The sequence below is a fragment of the Cnephaeus nilssonii genome (genome assembly GCF_951640355.1).
Source record: "Cnephaeus nilssonii genome assembly, chromosome: 6".
NCBI lineage: Eukaryota > Metazoa > Chordata > Mammalia > Chiroptera > Vespertilionidae > Cnephaeus > Cnephaeus nilssonii.
Window position 1 is genome coordinate 87832926 of NC_137077.1, and position 26190 is coordinate 87859115.

At 43.1% G+C, this 26190-nt stretch overlaps 1 protein-coding gene across 5 annotated transcripts in view; it reads right to left on the bottom strand.

The window, feature by feature from the left end:
• DYRK4 (dual specificity tyrosine phosphorylation regulated kinase 4) overlaps positions 1 to 12623 on the bottom strand; it is a 46306-nt gene extending 33683 nt beyond the window's left edge. For 3 of the 5 annotated variants that reach the window (XM_079775395.1, XM_079775397.1, XM_079775394.1), the window contains exons 1-2: positions 10739 to 12623; positions 6575 to 6604 (exon numbers count right to left, since the gene is read on the bottom strand). In XM_079775395.1, coding sequence (XP_079631521.1) covers positions 6575 to 6604; positions 10739 to 10825 — 117 coding nt within the window. In that variant the 5' untranslated portion in view covers positions 10826 to 12623. The remainder of the gene's footprint in view (positions 1 to 6574; positions 6605 to 10738) is intronic. The other 2 variants (XM_079775393.1, XM_079775392.1) reach the window with 2 other exon arrangements.
• Between the last annotated feature and the right edge of the window lie 13567 nt (positions 12624 to 26190).

Genomic DNA, 26190 nt, shown 5'->3' on the forward strand with positions numbered 1-26190 from the left:
ATTAAGTATCATCTTTTTTTTTTGCTGGGGTAGCAGGATAAGCTGCAGGTTGCTTCTAATGAAGGCTGCCTCTTTATATGATACCATGAGGAAGTGCAAATCTAGATTAATCAACATAGGCTGACTGCAGTAAATAGGACCCTTTCACCTGCAGTAGTGAGAGTGAGAATATTTTTACAAACTTGCATATTGTCACTTACCATTTATTAGCATGAGTAGCATAGTTGTGTGAGAAAAAAGCTATTCCTTCAAGACACTTTGCCCGCAGTATCCCTAGTTCAGGTACCTATTGTAATGGTCTCCTCAGCAGTTTCCCTGCCCCTCTTTCAGTCCATCCCCCAAATCTTCTAGTCCATCCCCCAAAGCCTAAGTGACCTTAGAAATTAACACCAACGTCTGATTTTGTTGCTTAAATCCCTGGGGCATAGATATCCTGGCCTACAAAACCCTCCCAGCCTCATCCCTTGCCATGGACCTGGCCCTGGCTTTTTAGCTCCATCCATTATGAATGACTTGCAGTTTTCAAATGCCCATGCTATTTCACATCTCAACACTTTTAATCCTGCTCTATTTCTTGGAATGTTTTCCTAACATCCACCCCATCACCACTGCCTCCACTCCAAGCTCCTGTCATTCACCTGGTTAATCCCCCCACCCCACCCCATTCAAGCACCACTTTCTCTGTGAAGCCTCTGTCACCATCCCTCTTGCATCTGTAACCCTCTGTACCTCATGCTCTGTACTTGCTCCATTCACAGGACCTGCAAGGTGGGTTCCACGAGGTTGTTTTACACCTGTCCTCCTCTGCTGGACTATAAGACTCTTTAATAAAAGATCTGAGTCTCATCTCAGAATCCCAAAACCTAACATGGTATCTCACACATAGTAGGCATTATATATTTGCCAACAGAAGGAAGGAAAGAAGAGAGAGAGACTGAGAGAGCAGGAAGCACTAGTACCTCAAAGATTTGAGATGAGCGTTGACTCCAGCATCCCCTTGGTTGGTAGTCTACCCATTCCCCAGTGTGTCCACTCTACATGGCTTCCACTCCCACCAGGGACCAGTGCTCTCCTGCTCCCTGGACTTCCTTTTGGAAAGAAAGCCTTCTAATAAGCTAATTCACAAAAGCAAATCCCCTCCCATATGCTGTTCTCAAAGGCTATTGCATTTTCAAAGAGAATTCTCCAAAATTTATTTGTTCCAAATAAATAAATCTCTACTCAAAGAAGACTTCCCAGCACTGGGAGCTGGATGAAAGGAATGGTTCATTTTAGGAAAGGAAGGTTCTGCAAACCCTCTCAGGCAAGAGCCCATTCCCATGAGTCACTGACTTGTCACTTCTACATCAGAATGGAGGAAGGAGGTGCACAGAAAGGTGAAATCTCCAGTCCTATGTCCTGCATCAGTGTCTTCTCCCCGGTGCCACTCCACTTCCCCTTCCCTGTTTTGCCTTCTCATCATGCCAAGCCCCCACCCCCAACACGCACAGTTTACCCACTGGTCACAGGGGAGTACATTTCCTGCTGAGAGCTAAAGGATAATATAGTTCTCATAGGCTGGTCCCTATGTAGGGCTAGTTAGAGCAGAACCCAGAGACACATGGCCTCATCTTATTACCTTGGATGGAACCCTGGATGTCCTCATCTGTAAAGTTCAGGAGAGAAAGCGACTGGCTCTCAGCAGGCATTAGAGCCATCTGGTCCCCTGCCCAGAAGCCACCCAGACTTTTCAGAAAGGCACACCTCCATCAAACTACACTGCCTCGATCACACCTATTTTTTAATTTTTCTCAGCTGGCTCCTTGTCTCTGCTTCCTCCCCATTAAAAAAAAAAAATCCCCAAGTGCCTGGTCAAGGTTGGATGGGCAGATAAAGGTCAAGTTATGTGATTTCAAATCACAGCTTCCTCCTTGCAGGCTCCACAATTCCATCTCAGAAGCCAGAACAGCCAAGAGATCAAAACAAATGCATTAATGCAGGGAGAGTGTGATAAGGAGAGAGAAGAGAAACTAATTGGTCTCTAATTGGGGATTCTCTAAAAAACACCAGTTCATGATTCGCACAGAATTGCACCACAGAGAGCTGGGAGAAAGAGGGAGGTGCCAGACTTCTCACATTTCTAAGCTACTATTGCTGGCAGACTGTAGGCAAACCACAGCTTCTCTCCCACTGCCTCTTCTAGCTGATTCTGCTCTTAAAGCCCCTTTATTGTATATGAGAAAGCTCAGGATACCTAGCCAGAGGGGAGTGGCCTTCCGATACACCCACAGTCCAGGCTGGCCCCTGGAGACCCATTAGTAAAGTGAATGTGATCAGCCTCTAGAGAGGATCAAGCCTTCACCCGGCTGATGCATGTCCTCCTGGGGCCTTCCCACCAGGCTATGCCCTGGTGATGGTGGAAGAAAATCTTGGCCACCCTTAGAGCTCCAGGGAAGGGCAACAGCATAAGCCTGTAAGTCCAGAAGCTTGGAGCTGTTTTCTAATGCACTCACTGGAAGGCCTTGGGGGAGCTTCTCGTTCAGGGCCTCTGGACACGGAGCTTAGAAAATCATGGTCTTAGAAGTCACCTAAGGGAACCTGTAGTTAAATGCCCTCACTTTACAGGTGAGAAAAAGAAGCTAAGAAAGTATCCAAATGACTTGTCCCAGATAACAAAACAGTTGGGAACCTGATTCTAGAATCTATGCCCTCTAGTGCCCTTCTACTGCATCATGCTCCCATCAGATGACTTCCTCTGACCTCTTTTATGTCCTGCCATGAAACTGGGTGTGAAGAGATTATGAAGTACATTCCTTGTAAAGGTCTCTAATTAATAATAAGATCATGCTTTTATTGTGATATAGACAATAGATAATCAGAAAACAAGTGTTGAACAGGTCGGAGAAAATGGCAGCTTAATAGGCAGCAGTGTTGTGCACCTCCTCCTAGAGCCAGGCCAGAAAAGCAACTAAATCGGAGACCACCCACCCTGAATTAACAGATTAGACACAGCTGAGGAGAAAATTTTCAATAAGGAAGGGCAAACAATGCCTAGAAAATGCTGCTTTCCTGCCATAACTTGTGTGAAACCACTACCATGCCCCAGCAGTGAGCGGCGTAGTACCTCTCAACAGGCTCCCAGATGTCTGCAGGGAGCGTATGCAAACAGAGTGAGCTCCCTCACCCGGCCTCTCACCAGCTTGCTGGGACCCAGCGTCCTAGGGTCTGGCTTGAAGACCCCCAGTGAGTGCAAGCCAAGGGGAACCCTGTGCCCCACCCCCACCCCAGACCCCAGAACCATGCTGCTGGCCTGACCTGGAGCCACTCGGAGCCCACTCCACCCCGAGCCCCAGAACCTGCTGTCGTAGCAACTCGGAGCAGCCCAGAGCACACTCCAGTCTTGACCACAGAGGACCTCTGATTGTTCGACCCAGAGCAATCCATGCCCACTCCACCGCAGCCCCCAGGACAGTTCTTCCAGGGCCATCCGGAGCAACCCAGTGCTCACCTCACCCCAGGGTGACAGGGCAGGGCGAACCGGAGCAACACAGTGTGTGCCTCACTCTGAGCTACAAGAAAGCGGGGACTGTGTGACCCAGAGGAACCTGCACCCATGTCACCCTGAGCCCAGGGTCTTGCTTCTGGGCAACGTGGAGCAACCAGCACGTGTCCCACTCAGGCCATAGAGGATCTCTGATAGTGTGACCCAGAGCAACCTGCACCTGCTTCTCCCCAGCCCCTGAGACAGTCCTGCAGGGGCTACCCAGAGCAACCTAGCACACGCCTCACTCTGAGCCATAAGAAAGTGCTGCCGGGTTGAACCGGAGTAAGCCGGTTTGCCAAGCCAAGGGCCACAGGTACATGCCGCAAGTGCACTACCAGAGGGACCTAGAGTGTCACCCTGCCACAGGTGCTGGGGCCACACAGCGAATTGCATGCCAGAGGGCTCTGGGTCCTCACAGGGAGTCACACATCAGAGGAACTGTGCACGTGCTCTCCCCACCCCAAGCATCTGAAGCAGACAACTGAGGGACCAGATCTGTGGGAGAAGGGGATACAACTCAGAGCAGAAACAATAAAGGCATGCTACTCAAGGCAGACCCAGCCACTGGGCTAATGATTTCCAGACCATTTCCCTGATAGGGTCTTCAACCTCTCAAACCCCAAGCAGGGTGCCCAGGGCCAGAAAAAGACAGCAAAAATCAGGAGACAAAGAAACAACCCCCCCCCCCCCCGCCGAAACCGGTTTGGCTCAGTGGATAGAGCGTTGGCCTGAGGACTCAAGGGTCCCGGGTTCGATTCCGGTCAAGGGCATGTACCTTGGTTGTGGGCACGTCCCCAGTGGGGGATGTGCAGGAGGCAGCTGATCGATGTTTCTCTCTCATCGATGTTTCTAACTCTCTATCCCTCTCTCTTCCTCTCTGTAAAAAAATCAATAAAATATAAAAAAAAAAAGAAAGAAACAACCCCCAAGGAAAGAAAATGAGGGCTTGCCAGAAAAGGAACTAAATGAAACAGAGGCATGCAACATGTCAGAAAAAGAATTCAGAGTAAGGGTTATACAGTTCATAAATCGAATGGATGAGAAAATCAAGATGAAACCAAGAATGAGATATCTACAGTAAAAAAACACATGATGGAGATAGACTAGAAGAAGTGGAGGACCAAATTAGTGAGTTAGAAGATAGAGCAGAAAACACACCCAATCTGAACAGCAATTGGAGAAAAAAATTAGAAAGCAGGAGGTGAGCCTAAGGAAGCTTTGGGACAACATGAAATGAAGTAACATATGTATACTAGGGGTGCCAGAAGGGCAAGAAAGGAGCAAGGATTAGAAAACCTATTTGAAGAAATAATGACAGAAAACTTCCTTGATTTGGGGAAGAAAAATGTCATACAAGCACAGAGTCCCAAGCAAGATGAACCCAAAAAGACCCACACCAAGACACATCATAATTACAATGGCAAATGCTAATGACAAAGAGAGAATCTTAAAGGCTACAAGAGCGAGACAGAGGGTTACCTACAAAGGATCTCTCATTAGATTATCAAATGATTTCTCAAGCCAAAACCGGTTTGGCTCAGTGGATAGAGCGTCGGCCTGCGGACTGAAGGGTCCCAGGTTTGATTCCGGTCAAGGGCATGTACCTTGGTTGTGGGCACATCCCCAGTAGGGGTTGTGCAAGAGGCAGCTGATCGATGTTTCTAACTCTCTATCCCTCTCTGCGAAAAATCAATAAAATATATTTTAAAAAAATGATTTCTCAAGATACATCACATAAACAAATTGAGAGATAAAAATCACATAATCATATCAATTGATGCAGAAAAAGCATTTGATAAAATCCAGTACCCTTTCTTGATAAAAAACTCTCAGCAAAGTGGGAATAGAGGGATCAACATAATAAAATCCTTATATGACAAACCTAGAGCCAACATCATACTCAATGGGCAAAAACTAAACCCATATCCCTAAGAACAGGAACAAGACAGGGATGCCCACTTTCACCACTCCTGTTTGACATAGTACTGGACGTGCTAGACATAGCAATCAGACAAGAAGAAGAAATAAAAGGCATACAAATTGGAAAAGAAGTAAAACTGTCATTATTTGAAGATGACATAATATTGTACATAGAAAACTCCATCAAAAAACTACTAGACTTAATAAATGAATTCAACAATATAGCAAGATACAAAACTAACACCCAGAAATCTATGGCTTTTTTAATATACCAATAATGAACTCTCAGAGAGAGAAACAAAATAACAATCCCATTTACCATGGCACCAAAAAAATTAAGATACCTAGGAATAAATTTAACTAAGGAGATAAAAGATTTGTACTCGGAAAACTACAGGATGTTGAAAAAAGAGATAGAGGAAGACATAAATGGAAGAATATACTGTGTTCATGGATTAGTAGGATCAACAGCATTAAAATTTCCATGCTACCAAAAGCAATCTATAGAGTTAATGCAATCCCCATTAAAATACCAATGGAATATTTCAGAGATCTAGAACAAACACTCCAAAAATTAATCTGGAATAAAAAAAGACCCCGGATAACTGCAGCAATCTTTAGAAAGAAGAGCAAAGTTGGAGGGATCACAATACCAGATATCAAGCTATATTACAAAGCCACTGTTCTCAAAACTGCCTGGTACTGGCACAAGAACAGACATATAGACCAATGGAACAGAACAGAGAACCCAGAAATAGACCCAAGCCATATGCTCAATTAATATTTGACAAAGGAGGCAAGAGCATACAATGGAGTCAAGACAGTCTCTTCAATAAATAGTGTTGGGAAAATTGGACATATACATGCAAAAAAATGAAACTAGACCACCAAAATGAACACATATATGGGTGGGGATTGTGTTTCTAACATCTCCTCATCCACACTTCCAATGTCAAACAGATAGACTCTATTTGTCATTCTCTCTTATTAATGCTGGGATTCAGAGGTGGTCCCCATGCCCGCTTGCTTAGCATCCTAGTCATAGCAATTGAAGGTAAACTCAAGTCTTTCTTCTCTCCCCCCTAATTGAGAGCTCCAATGGGAATGCGGAACAAAGGAACCAGTACTTACTCTGTAGATATCGGAAGGACGTGTGGGGCCCTAGGAGAGAATGGGGAAAGTAGGTAAGTGGTCTCTCTCAGAACCCCAAATACACCCCAAACATAGATGTTATATTGTAACATATAGGGTGGGACAAAAGTACATTTACAGTTGTGAATACATGAAACAGAAAGTTTATTCTCGTATAATTACTTATTAATTATTGTATTACTTGCCATATGAATAACTGTAAATCTACTTTTGCCCCACCCTATATTACCATTTTTTATTGAGCTACCACTTGTAGATTGGCTGCTTGTGGTTATAGTTTAAATGTTTTAATTCTTAGTTCTGTGACCATTATAATTTCTAGTCTGAACCTTCCACTTGCATTTAAAAGGTACATTCTTTACCATAATTAATAGTGTACCACACTGAAAACCTAGACAGAACTGGCAACTGGATGGAATCCTTGCTTTTTGCTCTCTCTTCAGTTATAATTGACTGTGAATTCGGTTCCTATGCAATACCAAATGGTCAGACTGTTTATCTGTTTTTCCTATGGAGTAATAATGAGATACAGAAATGAGCCCCAATGAATGGCCCTCAGATACCCTCTTCTACTGTGGGAGACTCACTAATAATAATAAGTAAGTCACCTACATGAAACTACTTTCTGTTAAAGGGAGAGAAGTGGGGAAGGTAGATGCAATCAATATTTATTGGGCTTCCAGTATCTGCCAGGCAGCAAGCCCAGGTTCTCTTATTTCATTTAATCCCACTACAATCAGGAGAAGTAGGAATAACTATTCCAGTTTCACAACCAGCAAACAGAGACTTAATAACCTAACCAGGGTCTCATAGCTGGTGTTTATGTAGACATCTGTTCCCATGTGGTAGAAAAAAAGATGGTATTCAGCAACGGAATGATTTAAAGGACAGGATAGAAGAGAAATAACACAAGTACCTAATCTTCCAGTGCTGAAATAGAAAACGTGTCTTAAGCATGCCTTCAGATATACTGTGTAGCACTTACTCAGCAATTGTCAGGGAAATTGTAAAGTAACATACTAACTTAACAGAGCTCCCTCCCCCAGGCTTCTCCCAGGTTCTTCTCCTTGGATGGCTGAACCTGAGACCCTGCAGTTCTGCTTTCTCCTCCAGTCTCAGAAGCCGACTGAGAGGCAACACAGTGTTCTTTGAATAGAGGTATAGAAGAGTAAAAACTCCTCCAACTGACTAGCTGAGACAACTGAGCTCTTGAAGAGGGCGTGTTCCCTGCACTCTAACATGAGAGCATTTTCCTGCAGGGCAGAGAGAGCCTGTGTAACCAAGAGCCACTATGAGAGTTCTATGATCCTTGACAGCTAAGCAAGGATGCAGACTCTCCATAGACATCAAACACAAAGGACTCTCTGTGGTAGATGGATCTTTAATACTTTACCATGTTTTAGATAAGTGGAAGGGTTCATTTTTAAAGGAATTGTATATTACTATTTACTGTATATTATTACCTATCCTCTCTAATAAAAAGGTAATATGCAAATTAACCATCACTCCGCTACACAAGCCACGCCCACCAGCCAAGCCACGCTCACCAGCCAATCAGGGCAATTATGCAAATTAACCCCAGCCAAGATGGCTACCATTGGGTTTCCCCAGCAACAGAAGAAGCCAAGCTTTCCACACACTCTGGCGGGTGCAAGCCTCCACTCAAAGATACAAAGTTTCAATTATAGAAATGGCAGCAGCCACGGATTAGCAGGAGGCTTGGCTCTGCTCCAGGCTATAAAGTTTCAATTGTAGAAGGTAAATAAATTCCAAATACCAGGGCCTCTGCTTGGGTCACCAGGGGCATGGCTGGCCTGCAAACCACCACAGGCCCCTCGCCCAGGCCTCTCCACACCCCAAGAGAACCCCACCCTGATCCAGGACACCCTTCAGGGCAAACCAGCTGGTCCCCACCCGTGCACCAGGCCTCTATCCTATCTAATAAAAGAGTAATATGCAGATTGACCATCACTCCAACACACAATATGGATGCCCCCATGTGGTCAAAGATCCTGCCCCCATGTGGACACAAGATGGCCAACACAAGATGGCCAGCAGAGGAGGGCAGTTGGGAGGCACCAGGCCTGCAAGGGAGGGCAGTTGAGAAGGACCAGGCCTGCAAGGGAGGGCAGTTGGAGGTGATCAACCCTGCAGGAGAGGGCAGTTAGGGGTGACCAGGCCAGCAGAGGAGGGAAGTTGGGGGCAAACAGGCTGGCAGCAGAGTGGTTAGGGGGTGATCAGCTGGCAGGCAGAAGCGGTTAGGGGCAATCAGGAAGGCAGGCAGGCAAGCAGTTGGGAGCCAGCAGTCCTGGATTGTGAGAGGGATGTCCGACTGCCCGTTTAGGCCCGATCCCGGGGATCGGGCCTAAACGGGCAGTCGGACATCCCTCCAGGAGTCCCAGATTGGAGAGGGTACAGGCTGGGCTGAGGGACAACCCCCCGCCGTGCATGAATTTCATGCACCGGGCCTCTAGTATATATATAAAACCCTAATATGCAAATAGACCAAATGGCAGAACAACCAAACAACCGAACAGCTGGTCGCTATGACATGTGCTGACCACCAGGGGGTGCACGTGGAACATGGTGGGCATCAGCAGCAGGCCACAGAGCATGGAACATGACGAACATTGGCTGCAGTGGGATAGTGGAGCAGGTGAGCGGGAGCACCAGACCAAGGCAGGGTGCCAGTCACTGTCATTGGGGCAAGCCTCTGGTGGTTACTGAAAATTCTTTGCTCCTGTGTGCCACGGTCCTGCCCGGCACTTGCACCTGCTGCCAGTGCCAGCCCTGCTTGCACCTGGCGCTGGCCCTGATTGCTCGGCGCTGTCAGCGGGTGCAAGCAGCGGCTGCCAGCCCCAATTGTTCCTCAGGGATTCTCCACCTCCCCCTGCTCCTGAGGGGCAATTGGGGCAGCAGCTGCCACTCACACCCACCCGCTCACACCTGCTGCTGGTGCTGGCCCCAATTGCTCTGCACCCTCAGCGGGCACGAGTGGGGCCAGTGCCATCAGCACATGGGAGCAGCAGTGGCGGGAGTGGGGCTACCAGCAGACAGGGGGCTGGGGGCTGCAAAGGGAGGGCCGGGTGGGGGCGTTGAGGATGGCCGACACCCGCCTCTGTGTCCACTGCAGCCTCGTGACCCACAGTTCCTTTTGAGGTGCACGAATTCGTGCACTGGGCCCCTATTAATAATATAATAATATGTTACTATTACAAATATTAGTAATCATATATTAATCATATATTACTGAATACTATATTAAGACCTGTTGTCTTAAATCCAGGTGAAATCAATTATTAAACAATCACATTTAATAAATTCCCTTAGCTGAAATACTACCAAGACTCATATAGAACTATTTAATTATTATAAACATATTTATAACATATTAAATATCATGAAATAAATATAAATTATTATTAACCTTTTGCACTCGGATGTCGAGTGTGAGTCGACACGGTTAGCATTAGAATAAAGGAATCGAGAAAAAAGCAAGCAAGTGCAAAGGGTTAATTTATTTAAATATCAAAAAAAAATTTTCAACACCTGCTTGGGGCAGTTGATATGCTGAGATTCATAACTTGCTCACCTTCACTATTGTTTTAGGTGAAGGGGTTGTAATTTATTCTTTTCATTCTCATTAATATAACTGTCCAGTGAAACTCTAGCTTTTATGTTCTGAGGAGTTATTGACTTGTTTGCATTTCCTTACTTAAGCCTATTCAATTCATTGGATGATAAGTCAATTGGGAGAAAATAAACAGATAGTGAAAAGACATTTATTTAGGGCCCATCAGAATAATTACCAATGTAAAGATAATAATTGTAAGTTTAAATGGTATTTTAAGTGATATTGTCAATTTGCCAGTAGCTATCATAAAATGCAACATAAATGAATTTATCTTCAGTGTGATTTTTAATTTCAATTTTTACAATTCTTGTCACTGGAACTGCAACAGAATTTACTTTCCTTATGATTAATATAAGTATATTAAGGAATTGTATACAACAACATTTACCAGAGTTGACATTACTCAGCAAAAAGGCATGGAATAGAGTGGTTAGGAATATGGGTTCTGGGCCCCCAAGTCCTCATGATGATACCATTCTCTTCCCCAAATGAAATTCCAGGACCCTTACCTTTACAAAGGTGAGATTTGGTTTCTTTTTTGGTTTCAATATTGGGAAGGATTTAAAATTGCCTTTGTTTGGCTTTTTTGCATCCATTTTAGTCCTGTAGAGGGAGAGTAAAAAATAAATTGACAGTAGGAGCAAAATGTAAGTAATGGCCCCCAAATGCAGAGATGCAAAGAATTAGTGGAAATGTAAATTAGTGCAGTCACTATAGAAAGCAGTATGTAATCTCCTAAAAAAATTGGAATAGAGTTACCATATGGTCTAGTAATGCCTCCTTGAATATTTACCTGAAAAATATTAAAACATTTATTCATTAAAATATATACACCACTATGTTCATTGCAGCATTATTTACAATTGCCAAGACAAGGGAAACAACCTAAGTGTCCATGGACTAATGATTGGATAAAGAAGATGTGGTACATTTCTACAATGGAATCTTACACAGCCATACAATATGAGATATTGCCATTTGCAATAACATGAATAAATCTTGAGATTATTGTGCTAAGTAAAATAAGTTAGACAGTGAAGGACACTAATTGTACAATTTTACTCATATGTGCAATATAAAACAAACTAGAAAAACAAACAAAATCAAACTCATTGATACAGACAACAGAATGGTGGTTACCAGAGGGGAAGGAGAGTAGACGGAGGACGAAGTGGGTAAAAGGGGTCAAACATATAGTAATGGAAGAAAAAGACTTCAAGGGGTGAGCATGCACTAGGGTACATAGATATCAAATTACAATCTTGTACACCTGAAAATTATAGAATGTTATTAACCAGTGTCATTCCAATACATAAAAAATATACTAATTAAAGAAAAAAAAGACTATATGCGTTTGAATTTTGCCCGCCATTCACTGGTTTATGGTTATGACTAGTTAACTCCACTTGAATCTCAGTTTACCCCTCTGTAAAATGTTTGGGGTACAACAATCACCACTGGGTTCTGGGCCCCCAAGTCTTTGTGATGATACCATTCTCTTCCCCAAATGAAATTCCAGGATCCTTACCTTTACAAAGGTGAGATTTGTGTTTTTTGTTTTGTTTTTTTTTCAATATTGGGAATGATGTCAAACTGCCTTTGCTTGGCTTTTTTTGCGTCTATTTTAGTCCTGTAGAGGGAGAGTAAAAAAAAATCAATTGGCAGTAGGAGCAAAATGTAAGTAATGGCCCCCAAATGCAGAGATGCAAAGAACATGGGGCAGGCTTGGAGGAAAAAGGGTGGCAGGCCTAAAAGCAGTGGCTGAGTCTCTGCTGCTCCTTTTGTTTCCCTTCTGGCGACTGTGGAGGGGGGACATCTTACTGTAGCATTAGTCCTGTGCTCAGGGAGAGGGTGATAGGAGCCAGGGGAAGATGACTTACTGAGGTGGTGAGCAGCTAGGACACCAAGAGAAAGACCCATTTCCCCTAGTTAACTGCAAAGTAAACCATTCTTTTGTCACAAATACCTTTTGTTCTAAAATATAGATATAATAATGGTTACTTGGTAGCTTAATGCCTATAGAGAAAGGGTAAATAATTGGTAGAAATGCTGTCCCTGGATCTCTTTTGGCCACTTTGTACCTTCTTCATTCAGAGCACAACTCTACAAATAAAGAACTCACTGCAAGTTGAAAAAATAACTCACATAAGCATATGGAGTCTAGTTAAAGTGGTAATATATGTAAAAGGAAGGTAGCATCTTAGAGGGCTCTCATGCCACTGGCATACACCTACTCTGTTGGCAGGCCACTGTGAAACTCCAGTCTCCTGGAAGTCCCTTTTAGCCCCTAAGACTAGAAAGAATCAAGGGAATTAATCTTTTGCACTCGGATGTCGAGTGTGACGGTTATTGAATGTATCAATAATTTGAAATATAAAAAAATCCAAATAAGTTTGTATGAAAAGAAACTCCCGTTTTTTATTCTACTGCCGCGCTTTGTAAAATATGGGGTATTTAAAAAATTAAATCCTGAGTAGAATAAAGGAATCGAGAAAAAAAGCAAGCAAGTGCAAAGGGTTAAGAATACACGAAATAGGGACAGAACAGGAATCAATGCAAATGCTATCACAGCTTCTGCAAACCATTCTATTAGTTCTTGCAGACACTATAATACATAGTGACAGAATCACAATTTTGAAGTTATTCAGAGAACTGAAGACATCACAGCAACACTGAGCATACAGTAATGTCAACAAATAAAAAGTTACTTGTCTATATATGAGAAGTTTAAAAATATGGCACATATGTATTATGGTATATGAGATAGTCATTTTTAAAATGAGGTAAATCTTTATGTCTGTCCATAATATATTGAGTAAAGACAGAAAAATATGGATAATATTCTATCTCTATATAATAAAAGGGTAATATGCAAATTGACTGTCACTCCAACACACAAGATGGCCGCCCCCATGTGGTCAAAGATGGCTGCCCCCATGTGGACACAAGATGGCCACCACAAGATGGCCAGCAGGGGAGGGCAGTTGGGAAGGACCAGGCCTGAAAGGGAGGGCAGTTGGGGGGCGATCAGGCTGGCAGGGGAGGGCAGTTAGGAGTGACTGGGCCGGCAGAGGAAGGCAGTTGCGGGCAACCAGGCCTGCAGAAGAGGGTAATTGAGGGTAACAAGGCCTGCAGGAGAGGGCAGTTGGAGGTGGGGGACCAGGTCTGCAGGGGAGGGAAGTTGGTGGGGGAACCAGGCCTGCAGGGGAGGGCAGTTGGCAGGGACCAGGCCTACAGGGGAGGGCAGTTGGGGGTGACCAGGCCTGAATGGGAGGGCAGTTAGGGGCGACCAGGCTGGCAAGGGAGGGAAGTTAGGGGTGACAGGGTCAGCAGGGGAGGACAGTTGGGATCGACCAGGCCTGCAGGGGAGGACAGTTAGGGGCAATCGGGCCGGCAGGGGAGAAATTAGGCGTCGATCAGGCTGGCTGGGGAGTGGTTAGGGGGTGATCAGGCAGGCAGGCAGGCAGGCAGGCGAGTGGTTGGAAGCCAGTAGTCCTGGATTGTGAGAGGGATGTCTGACTGCCTGTTTAGGCCCGATCCCGGTGGGACATCCCTCAAGGGGTCCCAGATTGAAGAGGGTACAGGCTGGACTGAGGGAAACACACCCCTGCCCCCATGCACAAATTTCATGCACCGGGCCTCTAGTGATTCCATATTTACTTAAGAAAAAACAAGATATTTGCATGTCTTTATCATGTATATTGAAGGATCTAGAAAAAAATAACTGTAAAACATTTAGTGAGGAGTGGGGTTGGGGGAGGTAAGTTGGAACATTAATTTTAACACACACACACAAACACACTAACAGAATTTTCAAGAGAACATGCAAAAGTCCTATGCAGAGACAAGCAAAAGTAATAGTTGATTCTCTGCAAATGATCATGGTTTTACCTCTCCCTCCCCTTCGTTCCTTTCTACAAACATTTGCTGAAACAATTCTCCTGGTACACCTGACATGGCCTCTGCCCTTAAGGAGAGCTCATTCTCCAGGAGGTAGACACCTGGAGACAGGCCGTTAGGGTGCTGGAGACCAATGCACTAACAGAGGTCTGGGCAAAGAGCTAACAACGCACTTCAGGGTGGTGACAACTCTGTTGGGAATGTTGAGTAAGTCTTCACACCTGACTGCATAGAGTAGAACTGTCCTTGAAGAATAAACAGGACAGGCACAAAGTCAAGGGCAGATGGATGAGACTGTGCAAAGCACAAAAGTATAAAAGAGCATTGCCTTTTCCAGAAACTTTGAGTCGCTGGACATTGCTGGTGGAGGGCCAGAGAAGGGATTAGATTGTAAAACATCGTATAGTCCATGTAGGGCATTGGGGCCTGTGTGGCTATTCTAAGGGTGACAATACCAGCTTTGTATTTTAGGTCCATCTCCCTGACAATCCCACGGAGCATGGTTGGGAGAGCTCAGGTAGAAAGCCACCTCGAGCGTCTAGGCAAGAGATGATGAGGGCCTCCAAGGGGCAATGGCAGTGAGGACAGAGTGGAGGAATGAACCTGGGAATAATTTTGGAGACAGAACTGGTAGAAGTTTGGCTATCAATTTAGGGTGGCATTTGTGAAATCCCAACACTGGGAAAGAATGAATACAATTTCTCCTGCCAGGGCTCTCTATCAGATGCTCCCTCCATCTACTTCCCAGGGAAGTAGTAGAAAATAAATGCCGACGTGTCTCTTTCCAAGCAAGTGGAGCTCTTTCTTCTGTTCAGTTTTGGGAGCTCCGAAGGTGAAGAAAACCTGAAACCCAAAGAAAATGTGAGGAATTGGAGTCTAGTCTCAGTGCTGCCCCAGATAGATTTTGAGCAAGTCACTTGTCTTTATATTGTGTCCCCATCGATAAAATGACGGAGCTAGACTAGATGACCTCTAATTTCCCTTCCAGTTCTAAGCTTCTTTGATTTTAACTCTATGAAATACTTCCAGATTGGAGGTGGAGGGGGATGAGTTCTGCTGTGACTTATTCCATGACTTCCCTCCTTTGGATAATTCTTTGGTTATCAAAGAATTCTGTACCTTTCTTAATACATTCAATCTAGCTTCCACTTAACCCATTACACTTAACCCACACTCAAAGCTTCACAAATGTCACTTTTATTCTCAAAATACATGCTGAGTTGTGCAGAAAAGGAATTAAAATATGTTTTATATCTTGTTTATGTGTTCTTTGAAAGATTAAAGATAACGAATAAATTCAGCTCAGAGCTAGAGTGAATATGACTTTGAGAACGGAAACTAAAATTTAAAAAGTCCTCCTATTGTTTTACACAAAGACCAGAGTTTCCCTACCAATCTGTACAGCCTATACCAATCTCCTCTCCAGATTTCAACACTTGCATTTGTCACTTGGTCAGCAGCTTTAGTGTTAATTATCTTACATGTATATATTTTCATCTCATGAGTGTCTTGGGAATAAGGAGGATGACCTTGTATTTTATTTTCATATTTTTCATAGAGTTGAGGACAATAGCTAATTTATTGAAAGCTCTTGGTACAAATTTGCTGAAGAGAGAGAAATCTAAAATAGTTTATATCAATTCATCAAAAAAAATTTCAGACCATCAAATACATGCCAGATACTGTGCTAAGCATGGGGGATTCAATGATAAATAAAACAGAATTATTGCTTTCAGTTCAAAGTCTGGTGAGAAAAACAGACCCATAAACAGTGGTGCCAGTATTACTACTAGTATGTGCACACTATTTTATACGTAATGAATTACCTTTGAATATCAAGTGCCAAAGCTCCGGAAGGAAATATCTTTTTTGAGATTTATCTGCTATGATTTCAGTATTTCTATTGCAGTTGTCAGTAGCTGATCTTTATGCTGGGGGTGGAGAGAGGGCTTCCTTTGGGTCAGAAATTGTGGCCACTTAGGACATGCAGGATTCCCTTTGCATTTTTATGAACAGGAGATAATGTACTAAATCTATTTATGTTACTCTCACTTGTGCCTAAGAGAACTCCTTGGCCCCTCTGCATTTCTCCTGGAAACTCTTCATGGTCCACGGACTCACTGACTTTATTTTATTTTTAAAAAAATATATTTTATTGATTTTTTTACAGAGAGGAAGGGAGAGAGATAGAGAGCTAGAAACATCGATGAGAGAGAAACATCGATCAGCTGCCTCCCGCACACCCGCCACTGGGGATGTGCCTGCAACCAAGGTACATGCCCTTGACCGGAATCGAACCCAGGACCCCTCAGTCCACAGGCCGACGCTCCATCCACTGAGCCAAACCGGTTTTGGCAACTCACTGACTTTAAAAGTTGGAAGAGGTTTTAGAGGCCATCTCGCTCATTATCCCACTCTGGGCAGGAATCCTCTTTAGATTAGAGTATCCATTTAGATTAGAGTATCCATGGCAATCAGTGGGTCTCCACTTAAATATTTCTGTGACAGATCTCACTGTTTTTCAGGCACCCCATTTGCACCCAGCTGTTAAGTGACACATGGCTGGTGCTCAGTAAATGTTGGTCGGAAGACATGATATGGAACAACACATCCTCCACTGACACTTGTTATCCTCTGCAGAACAACAAAAAAAAAACACTACCCACTCTTCTACTCAAGGGTAATTGAATACTCAAAACTGGCTTTTTGTCTCCCCATGCACCTACTCATCTCCAGGCATTCTGTGGTTTCATTTCAAACCTCTCCTCATGATTGCATATGCAAGCATAATAGAGAGAACCTGTATTGTGACTGTCCCTCTCTGTTTTCTAATTTTTTATGACCTCTCTAAAGTTTTCTAGTCTAGATTATGCTCTAATCACTGCTAAGTCAGGCAGTGAGCCTTTTACATCTCTTATCTGGTCACTGTTTCTACTAATGCACCTAGACCAATATTTGCTCTTTTGAGCTATCACAGCATATTCATGTTAGGTTGGTGCTCAGCCAATACCACTGACTCCCAGCACTGGGCCCCCCAGTTTGAGAAGCAGGTATTCTAGCCACGTTGCTGACAATATGGAGATGAGAGGGGAATGTTAGGGAAGATTGGCTGTCACATTGCTGGAAATTCCCTTCAAGTTGTCATTACCCTTTTGAAAAGGACTAAAACAAGGAAGGGGAATTACAGACTCAAGTCATTGTGAAGAATTCCTTGATTTTATGTATTTACCACATATAGATGATTAAATCCCACAAGCAAGACTGACTAGTCAAGAGTAAGAATGACAACAAATAAGTACCTATCAATAATAACCTTAATTGTAAATGGTTTAAATGCTCCAATCAAAATATATAGGGTAGCTGAATGGATAAGAAAATATGACCCATATATATGTTATCTATAAAGAACTTCACCTCAGAACAAAAGACTCACACAGAATGAAAGTGAAGGGATGAAAAAAATTTTCTAGGGTGGGTTGGGGGGTTAATGGAGGGATGAGGAAACATATGTAATACCTTAATCAATAAAGAAATTAATAAAACAAAATTTCCAGGCAAATAGAAATGAAAAAAAAAAAAAGCTGGGGTAGCAATACTCATATCTGACAAAATAGACTTCAAAGTGAAAACCATAATAAGAAACAATGAAGGCCACATCATAATACTAAAGGGATCGATACAACAAGAGGATATAACTCTGGTTAACATATATGCACCCAATGCAGGAGCATCCAAATATGTAAAACAAAAACAAAAACAAATAAACAAAAAACTTCTGGCCCTGGCCGGTTTGGCTCAGTGGATAGAGCGTTGGCCTGTGGACTCAGGGGTTCCAGGTTCGATTCCGGTCAGGGGCATGTGCCTTGGTTGCGGGCACATCCCCAGTGGGGGGTGTGCAGGAGGCAGCTGATTGATGTTTCTCTCTCATTGATGTTTCTAACTCTCTCTCCCTCTCCCTTCTTCTCTGTAAAAAAATCAATAAAATATATTTAAAAACAAAACAAAACAAAAAAAGCTTCTGGAGGACTTTAAGGGAGAGATGGACAGGAATATAATCATAGTGGGGGACTTTAATACCCCACTGACATCAATGGATTTTTCTAGACAAAAAATCAACAAGGAAGCAGTGATCCTAAACAACACACTAGATCAGATGGAATTAATTGACATTTACAGAACATTTCACCCCAAAGCTACATAATATACATTCTCCTCAAGTGCACATGGGACATTTTTAAAGACAGACCACATGTTAGGACACAAAACAAGTCTCTTACAAGTTCAAGAAGATTGAAATCATATCAAGCATCTTCTAGGATCACAATGGCATGAAATTAGAAATCAACTACAATTAAAACATTCAAACACATGGAGGCTAAATAGCATGTTATTAAACAATGAATAGGTTTCCAAAGAGATTAAGAAAGAAATAAAAAAGCTTCCTGGAAACAAATGAAAATGAACACACAACAACTCCAAATCTCTGGGACACAGTGAAAGCAGTCCTGAGAGGGAAGTTCATAGCACTACAGGCCTACCTAAAAAAAAAACAAAAAAGAAAGAAAAACTTCTAATACACTATCTAGCCCTACAACTTAAAGAATTAAGAAGAAAACAATAAGAAAATCCCAGAGCAAGTAGAAGGAAGGAAATAATAAAGATCAGAGCAGAAATAAATTACATAGAGACTAAAAAAAAAAAAATAAAAAAAATAGATCAATAAAACCAAGAGCTGATTCTGTGAAAAGATAAACAAGATCAATGAACCCTCAGCCAGACTCATCAAGAAACAAAGAGAGAGGACCCAAATAAACAAAATCAGAAACAAAAGGCAAAGTAATACTGACTCCACAGAAACACAAAGGGCCATAAAAAAATACTATGAACAACTATATTCCAACAAGCTGGGCAATCTGGATGAAATTGACATATCCCTAGAAAAATACAATCTTTCAAAACTCAATCAGGAAGATTCAGAAAACCTGAATAGGCCCATAACAACTGATGAAATGGAAACAGTGATCAAAAAACTCCCACCAAACAAAAGCCCTGGCCTGGAAGGATTCACAGGGGAGGTATATCAAACATTCAAAGAAGAACTAACACCGATACTCCTCAACTATTCCAAAATATCCAAGAGGAAGGAGCACTTGCAAGCTCTTTTTATAAGGCTACCATTAGCCTAATTCCAAAACCATATTAAGGCACTACAAAGAAAGATAATTACAGGCCAATATCCCTAATGAACATAGATGCTAAAATCCTCAACAAAATATTAGCAAATCGAATCCAGCAATACCTTAAAAAGATCATAGCCCTGGCTGGTTCGGCTCAGTGGATAGAGCATCGGCCTATGGACTGTAGGGTCCCAGGTTCAATTCCAGTCAAGGGCACATGCCCAGGTTGTGGGCTTGATCTCCAATGGGTGGCATGCAGGAGGCAGCCAATCAATGATTCTCTCTCATCATTGATGTTTCCATCGCCCTCTCCCTTCCTCTCTGAAATCAATAAAATATATATTAAAAATAAAAAAGATCATACACCATGACCAAGTGGAATTTATTCTGGAGATGCAAGGCTGGTACAGTATTCACAAATCAATAAATGTGATACATCATGTAAACAAATTGGAAGACAAAAATTACAAGAGCATATAAATTGATGCAGAAAAAGCATTCAATAAAATCGAACACACATTTTCTATAAAAACTCTCAGAAAAGTGGAAATAGAGGGATCATACCTCAACATAATAAAGGCCATATATGACAAACCTAGAGCCAACATCATACTCAATGGGCAAAAACTAAAACCATTTCCTCTAAGATCAGGAACAAGACAGGAATGTCCGCTTTCACTACCCTTATTCAACATAGTGCTGGAAGTCCTGGCCACAGTGATCAGACAAGAAGAAAAAATTAAAAAGCATCCAAAATGGAAAGGAGGAAGTAAAACTGTCATTATTTGCAGATGATTTGATATTGTACATAGAAAACCCTAAAGACTCCACCAAAAAACTACTAAATTTAATAAGTGAATTTGACAATGTAGCAGGATACAAAATCAACACCCCATAAATCTATGGCATTTTTATACACCAATAATGAACTTTCAGAAAGAGAAAATAAAAAAGCAATCCCATTTACCATTGAAACAAAAAATTAAGATACTTAGGAATAAACTAAACCAAGGAGGTAAAAGACCTGTACTTGGAAAACTATAGGATGTTGAAAAAAGAGATAGAGGAAGATATAAACAAGTGGCAGAATATATGGTATTCATGGATTGGTAGAATCAACATCATTAAAATATCCATACTACCCAAAACAATCTATGGATTCAATGCAATCCTCATTAAAATACCAATGGTATACTTCACAGATCTAGAACAAACACTCCAAAATTTATATGGAACCAAAATAACCCCAAATAACCACAGCAATCTTGAGAAAGAAGAACAAAGTTGGAGGAATCACAATACCAGATATAAAATTATACTACAAAGCCACTCTACTCAGAACAGCCTGCCACTGGCACAAGAACAAGGATATAGATCAATGGAACAGAACAGAAAACCCAGAAATTGACCCAAGCCATTATGCTCAATTAATATTTGACAAAGGAGGCAAAAGCATACAATGTAGTCAAGATAGTCTCTTCAATAAATGGTGTTTGGTAAATTGGACAGATACACGCATAAAATGAAACTAGACCACCAACTTACACCATATACAAGAATAAATGCAAGATGGATAAAAGACCTAAGTGTAAATCGTGAAACCATAAAAATCTTAGATGAATCCATAGGCAGCAAAATCTCAGACATCTCTTGTAGCAATATGGATACATCTCCTAAGGAAAATTAAACTAAGAAGAAAATAAAGGGGACCACATAAAATTAAAAGCTTCTGCACAGCAAAAGAAATCATCAACAAAGTAAAAAGAGCCCACTGCATGGGAGAACATATTTGCCAATGATATATCTGATAAGGGATTAATTTCCAAAATGTATAAGGAACTCATACAACTTAACAAAAGGAAGACAAACAATCCAATTTAAAAATGGGCAAAGGACCTAAATAGACACTTCTCCAAAGTTTACATACAGAAGGGCAAAAAAACAGAAAAAAATGGTCAAAGTCATTAATAGTCTGAGAGATGCAAGTTAAAATGACAATGAGGTATCACCTCACACCTGTCAGAATGGCTACCATCAACAAATCAACAAATGACAAGTGCTGGTGAAGAAGTGGAGAAAAGGGAACCCTTGTACACTGCTGATGGGAATGCAGACTGGTGCAGCCACTGTTGAAAACAATATGGAGTTTCATAAAAAAATTAAAATGGAACTCTCATTTGTTCCAGTGATCCCACTTCTAGGAATATATCCTAAGAAATCAGAAACACCAATCAGAAAGAAGATATGCACTCCTATGGTCATAGCAGTGCAATTTATAATAGCTAAGAGTTGGAAACAGCCTAAGTGTCCATCAGCAGATGAGTGGATAAAAAAAGCTATGGTTCATTTACACCATGGAAATTATTTGGCAGTAAAAAAGAAGGGACTCTTACCATTTACAACAGTATGAATGGACCTGGAGAGTATTATGCTAAGCGAAATAAGCCAGTCAGAGAAAGATAAGTATTACATGATCTCACGCATGTGGACTCTGATGAACAAAATAAATAAACTGATGAGCAAAATAGTTCCAGAGACATAAAACCTGGAACAGACTACCAAATTTCAGAGGAAAGGCAGGGGTCGGTGAGTGGGGGGAGAAATTAACCAGGAACTTATATGCATACTAGAGGCCTGGTGCACGGATTCATGCACTGGTGGGGTCACTTGGCCTGGCCTGCATCCTCTCGCAATCTAGGACCCCTCAAGAGATGTCGAAGAGCCAGTTTCACCCCAATTCCCACAGGCCAGGCCGAGGGACCCCATCAATACATGAATCCATGCACCGGGCCAGTTTCGGCCTGATCCCCATAGGCCAGGATGAGAGACCCCCAACAGTGAATGAATTGGTGCACTGGGCCTCTAGTATGCATATAAGATCTCTGGTTAATCTCTCTCCCCCCTCCCTCTGAGATTCATCAGTCTGTTCCATGTTTCCATGCCTGTGCGTTGAGCGTCTGCCCCCTGGTGGTCAGTGTGCATCATAGCTACTGGTCAAACAGTCAAGTGGTTGCTTAGGCTTTTATATATAGAGAGATATGTATAGCCCATGGACACAGACAATAATGTGGTGAAGGATTGGGAGGGTTGGGTGCGGGGTAGAGGAGTTAATGGGGTGGGGGGTGGGAACACCAAAGGGGACATCTGTAATACTTTCAACCATAAAGATAAATAATTAGAAAAGAGACTGACTAGTCACAAGGGACACTTACTAGTATATTTGTCATTTCTTAGTTTGAACTTTTCATTTAAATGGCCTCACACTTTTGCCAAGTTCCCCTTTAAACCTGAAGAGGGAAACGTGAATTAAGATTCTGGACTGTCAGTCATTTAAAAATTGTCCAAAGGGTCACAAGTTACTTAAGCCCTGAAATGGCTGATGGACATTTCAAACGTAGCAAATATCACACATTAACTACACTTAAAAAAGAAAAATCCCAAATTTTGCATCCCCTTTTTAAGGAAAAAAACACATACACACACAAAACAAAACACCTGTAATTAGTACAGGTAATTACCCCAGAGGAGTGGCAAGTAGCACCTGAAGGAATAAACCTTAAAGTGTTCTTGTGTCGAGGATTTGGCTCTGGTTGACCTGGGAGGTGCGGGACTGTGGGCTGGGTAGGAATAGGCTAGCAGCAGCCAGACCCTCATCCACAAATGGTCAGGGACTCACTTTGGACATACAGTGAACATAAAGAGAGGGGGTAGGAATTTTGTGTCCCGAGTTGTTGGGGTCAGGGTTGGAAAGTTTTAGGGTAGGTCTTGATTTCCCTAAAATCCATCTCTCCCCACCCACATTCAGCCGAAGTCAGCAACGCAATGTTCCATTAGCAGAAACATTGTCAGTGTTGGGTTGTGAGGTTGCAGCTACTCAGAGCAAGATTTAAAATTCTATTTGCCTTCTCTCTGCACTCAGAGCTGCCCCTCTCTCCTCCGACCCACATGCCCCCTTCTACTTTTTTGCATTCTGTAGGCCTTTCATTCTCCCCGCTTACCCAACCTCCTTCCCTCATTGCCTTGGGTGCTTCTTTCCTGGAAGGACTGATCAGACCTAGCAGATCGTGGTCTCTCTTGCCCTTTGTTCAGGTGGGGGTAAGAGGTGGGAGGAACGGCACCTTGCTGGCGCCTGGGAGTGCAGCTGGAGGACCACACCCTCCTCCCGTCACTATAGAAACTGTGTCAGCCCTTTTTGTGACTCCGGAGCTGAAAGGACTTAAGGCTCTGGTCCAGTCCTGAACCACCTTTTACATCAACCTGAAAAAGACATCTCTTTTCATCCTGCTCCAATTCTCTTGCCCCACTTCTTTAAAGTTTGGGATAATAACTGGAGGACTTCCCAAGGACAGATTATAGTTGACCAAAACAGAGCAGACTCAAAATTATTCCTACCCTCTTCCTCTTCAAAGTTTGTGGTTACCAGAATTCATAGAACAAGTTTTGAATACAGTATGTTCATCAGATGAACACTTTTAGAGCACTTGCTTCTGCACCAGGTTTTAAAAACAGGAAAAAAAACTAAGGAAAGTTATAGTTAAACTAGAGGCCCAGTGCACAAAATTCATACATGGGTAGGGTCCCTAGGCCTGGCCAACAATCAGAGCCAATCTGTGGGGCAACTGGCAAGGTGATAGGAGGGCCCCTGCTGGCACCCGCCTTGGCTGGCCTGTGGCCTGCAGGCTGGGGACATCTCCTGCATTGAATGTCTGCCCCCTGGTGGTCAGTGTGCATCATAGTGACCCTGTTCTGCTGTTTAGTCGATTTGCATCTTGTTTTTATTATATAGGATGATGGCAGGGTGGCCAGAGGGAATACAGTCTGGTCCACGGAGGAAACAGACATCCAAATAAATCTTTCTGAAAAGCTGAGTTGAATTTGAGTTTTCAAGACAAGCAGGAACTCACAATGTAAAGAAGGCAAATAAGAGCCAACCTGAAGGCCCAGAGTTCCGAGGGCACAATACCATGGGTGTCAGGCAGGGGCCAGACTAATTCAAAATATCTTGTGAGCTAAACAGGCTAAGGCGTATGTGTGTGGATTTTAAGCAGGGGTGTGTTCATGCTCAAACTTTATTTTAGAAACCTCCCTCTGGCAATAATGGTATGGAAGGTAGGCCAAAGTAGGTTAAGAATCAAGGTAAGGATGCCTGTAAAAGTAGTTAAGTGATGATGTTTGGAGCAAGGGACAAGTCAAAGGAGAGAAGTTTTGAGCAATTGAGGAAATTAAAGCTAGGTGATTGGATGTAAAGGGTGACAATGCCTTAGGCACCTGAGTTTGTGGTGATGCCATTTACTAATAAAATATAGGAGGGAAGATTTTGGGGGCAGGAGGAGATGTTATTGATGACTTAATACATCAAATTATCAATGGACAAGGCAACAGGTCTTGTGCAAAGTGAGATCTGGACTAAAGATCCTGACATGGCAGTCACTGTCACATAGGTGACCACTAGAGCTTGAAATCACCTAAGCTTTTGTTTTTTCTTTTTAAAGGGCAGAAAAGAATAAAATCACAGAATATGACACCATGAAGGGAAAAATGGGTGTGACAGATTAGAAAACTGAAAAATAATGAAGAGTAGGTAGGGAGGTGGGGTGAAATTATGAAAGAATAGTGTTACCCACACTCAGAGTATGATGAATAGGTTTCTACAAGATTAGGTGAGAAAAAGGTATACTGGATTTGGCAACATTAATGAGCTCATTAATGCTTTCTGCAAGGCCAGTTTAACAAATTTTAGGGTAATTTTCAATAGAAACTATGAATTACACAGAGAAAACAGGTTCATAGAGCTTGTGCCAGATGATTAAACAATGACATCAGTAACTAATACAGGGTGGGCTCTTAATAAATGTTTACTGTTGAACTGCAACATATAGGGTATCTCAATACTGTATAACTAGAAAATATAGTTTAAAAATGGGGTAGGGTTGGTGAGGTGGTATATGACAATGTAAAAATATACACTGGATAATAAAAATGGAAAATAGCAATAAGCAAATGCTTACTTTAATCATAATTCTAAATTACATATTTTTACATGGTTTCATAAACCAAAAAGAACTGAGCTACATATTACACATTTTTATTTATAGAGATGTTAAGGTCACTGAAGGAGAAATGCACGAGGCCAAAGTGGTGAGGGATTAAAAATTTACTAGAGGCTCGGTGCACAAAATTTGTGCACAGAGCGGGGAGTCCCCTCAGCCCAGCCTGCATCCTCTCCAATCCAGGACCCCTCAGGGGGTGTCCGACTGCCAGTTTAGGCCCAATCCGGGATGGGGCCTAAACCGGCAGTTGGACATCCCTCTCACAATCTGGGACTGCTGGCTCCTAACTGCTCACCTGCCTGCCTGCCTGATTGCTCCTAACTGCCCCCCCCCCCCCCGCTGCCTGCCTGATCACCCCTAACCGCTTCTGCTTGCTGGCCTGATCGCCCCTAACTATCCACCCTGCCGGCCTGGTCACCCCCAACTGCTCCCCCCGCTGGCCTGGTCACCCCCAACTGCCCCTCTCTGCCAGCTTGGTTTCCCCAACCGCCCCCTCCGCTGGCCTGATTGCCCCCAACTGCTTCCCCCGCCAACCTGGTCACCCCTAACTGACCCCTGCTGGCTTGGTGGCCCTCGACTGCCCCCCCTGCTGGCCTGGTCGCCCCGAATGCCCCCCCTTTCAGTCTGATCACCCCTAACCGCCTCTGCCTGCCAGCCTGATTACCCCTAACTGCCACCCCCACTGGCCTGGTCCCCCCCTACTGCCCCCCCTCCTAACAGCCTGGTCGCCCCCAATTGCCCCCTGCCAGCCTGGTCACCCGCAACTGCCCCCCTGCCAGCATGGTTGTCCTCAACTGCCCCTCCCCCCCACCGGCCTGGTTGCCCTCAACTGCC